This window comes from Cotesia glomerata, linkage group LG3 (assembly GCF_020080835.1).
Source record: "Cotesia glomerata isolate CgM1 linkage group LG3, MPM_Cglom_v2.3, whole genome shotgun sequence".
Taxonomy (NCBI): Eukaryota; Metazoa; Arthropoda; class Insecta; order Hymenoptera; family Braconidae; genus Cotesia; species Cotesia glomerata.
Window position 1 is genome coordinate 25336835 of NC_058160.1, and position 2479 is coordinate 25339313.

The following is a 2479-nucleotide window of genomic DNA, read 5'->3' on the forward strand; positions in this document are numbered from 1 at the left end:
GCAATGAAATATTTAATTACTACTCTAAAGTTTCAGCAGCTGTCGTTTAAATAAAATAATTTTCAACGCATCGCATATGTTGATTTTTATTATATCACATAAATTATAGTTTTCTTAGTTACCATCTCCAGTAGACAAAGATAGGTTTGCCAGTCCAGCTGTCAAATGTCAAATATTTTTCTTTAATTTTCTATGATGTCAGTTAAATGATACAAAAACGTCAAAGGACTGGTATTTATCTTTATAAAAAATTATGGATTCAAAATTTCTGAAAATTATGTCACATAAATTGATAAAAATTTCTGTCTGTTGATGTTTGTTTACAAAAAAAATTTTCTGGTACGTTTTTATTACAATAAAATAATAACAAGTGATTAAAAAAAAAAATAATTGCTATTTTATCGATGAGTCAACGTGAGAAAAATTAAAAGTATAAAAATGAAATTAACGCACTGATTTATTGACAAGTATAGGTTATAATAGGTAAACCATTTTTTATTATCACTCAAAAATTGACATCAGGTGATTTTGTTATGAGTTGTTAATTTATTATTACTAATAATAATCATTGTTTGTATTTTGTTTTAATATTATTATGTAAGATTTTTGGAAGAATTTTGATAAATTTATTTGTATATATTGAATAATTAAAATTGCCATAACAAAATTATTTCTGTCAAAGGTATGTTTTAATTTATAATACTGAAGTTAGTCGTCAGCTGTTAATTTTAAAAATTTTTTTAATAAATTAGTTACAATAAAAAAATGCTTCTAAAAATTTTCACTTGTAATTTTTATTAATTTTCACAAGTGGAACTTTTTAATTATATTTTTTTTTATCATAATTTAATTGCTATGAAATTCTAAAAAAATTTTTAATATCTGTCAACTTCAATATTGTTTTAATTTCCAATATTTAAAATATATTTTAATTTTATTTGTACTTTTAGATATTTATTATTGAAACAAGAAAAAAAAATAAAATAAAATTATGTGGGTGTTTGGTTATGGATCATTGATATGGAAAGTTGATTTTCCGTATGAAAGGAAACTTGTTGGTTACATCAAAGGTTATATCAGAAGATTTTATCAAAAGAGCACTGATCACCGCGGAGTACCATCTAAAGTAATTATTTATTCATTTACTCAGTCAACTATAAATATTTATTTACAATTAACTAATCATTTAAATTTCAGCCCGGACGTGTGGTAACTCTACTAGCATCAAATAATCCCGATGACCAAGTCTGGGGCGTTGCTTACAAGATAGCCACTGAAGACATCGACAGTGTTGTAAATCATTTAGATTTTCGTGAAAAAGGCGGCTATGAAAGAAAAAAAGTTCTTTTCTATCCTTGCAATCCAACTGCAGAAAACGCCAATAATTCGTCGAGATTAGGATTGATTTCTTCAGCGGACCAAGAAGAAGAAAAACCTTTTCAATTAACAATTTACATTGGTCATGAAGACAATCCGAATTTCGCTGGTGCTGAAGACATCGAAACAATCGCCAGTCATATTATAGATGCTCATGGCCCCAGTGGTGCTAATACTGAATATCTTTATAAACTTTCTTCTGCTATGAGAACGATAATGCCTGGAGTAATTGACGATCATCTATTTGGGCTAGAAGCAGCTGTTAGACGATTGGATGATGACAAAAATAATGATTCATAAATTATTCTTTCGTAAACAAATATTGATAATATTTTTATTTTCATTTTTGGTAATTTGACTACGTGGTAAAATTAAACTTGATTTTTTTTAATTTATTAATGCTTGCAATAGTAAAATCTATAAATTTTAATCTAAAAACAATTTTTTTCCTTTTTCACGCAATTTATATACTTGCAATAATATGATAAATAAAATTTCGAATGCCTTTAGCTGAAACTTATTAAGGCCAAAGATAAAATAAACAAAATTTTATTCTTTAATTTCAGAAATTTAAATATTTGCATTATCATCATTGATTAAAAGTTTATTTTCCAAAGTTCAATGGGTTGAATTTAAATTTTAGTACAAAATTATATTTTTAAAATTGTACTAGTCATTAATAATTATTGACTTTAGAAGGACAGCTGTCAAAAAAATAACAAATTTTAAATCAAAATATTTATTATTTTATCGATATTTAATATTTATTGACCTCGATTGTCTGATATTTTTAAATTAAATAAATGTAAGATGTATAAATTTGTTATTTCAATAAAATATTTTATTACTATGTCAAGTTTTAAATTATTATCTTATGATAAAAAAATTATCGAATTCAGTTGGAGTAATTACGATTTAATACTGATTTTTATGTCTAATATTTAAAATTCCTAAAAAAACAAAATAAATTATCCTATCTAAAGATAAATATTTTAATGAAACTAAATTCCAAATTAAAAACAATAAAATGTTAATTTAATTCATTAAAATAAAAAAATCTAAAAGTAACTCGATGACAGATAATAAATAATAATTACCCTGA

General features: G+C 24.0%; 1 protein-coding gene across 2 annotated transcripts; it reads left to right on the plus strand.

Moving 5' to 3' along the window:
• The first annotated feature begins 346 nt into the window (after window positions 1-346).
• LOC123261407 (putative glutathione-specific gamma-glutamylcyclotransferase 2) lies at window positions 347-2224 on the plus strand. Of its 2 annotated transcripts, none has more exons than XM_044722999.1 (3): window positions 347-483; window positions 951-1126; window positions 1198-2224. In XM_044722999.1, exons 2-3 carry the CDS (start codon window positions 992-994, stop codon window positions 1675-1677), a joined length of 615 nt encoding a protein of 204 aa, XP_044578934.1. In that variant the 5' UTR covers window positions 347-483; window positions 951-991; the 3' UTR covers window positions 1678-2224. The 2 variants fall into 2 exon arrangements, with proteins under 2 accessions (XP_044578934.1, XP_044578935.1); XM_044723000.1 differs by lacking the exon at window positions 347-483 and adding an exon at window positions 636-682.
• Window positions 2225-2479: the final 255 nt, after the last annotated feature.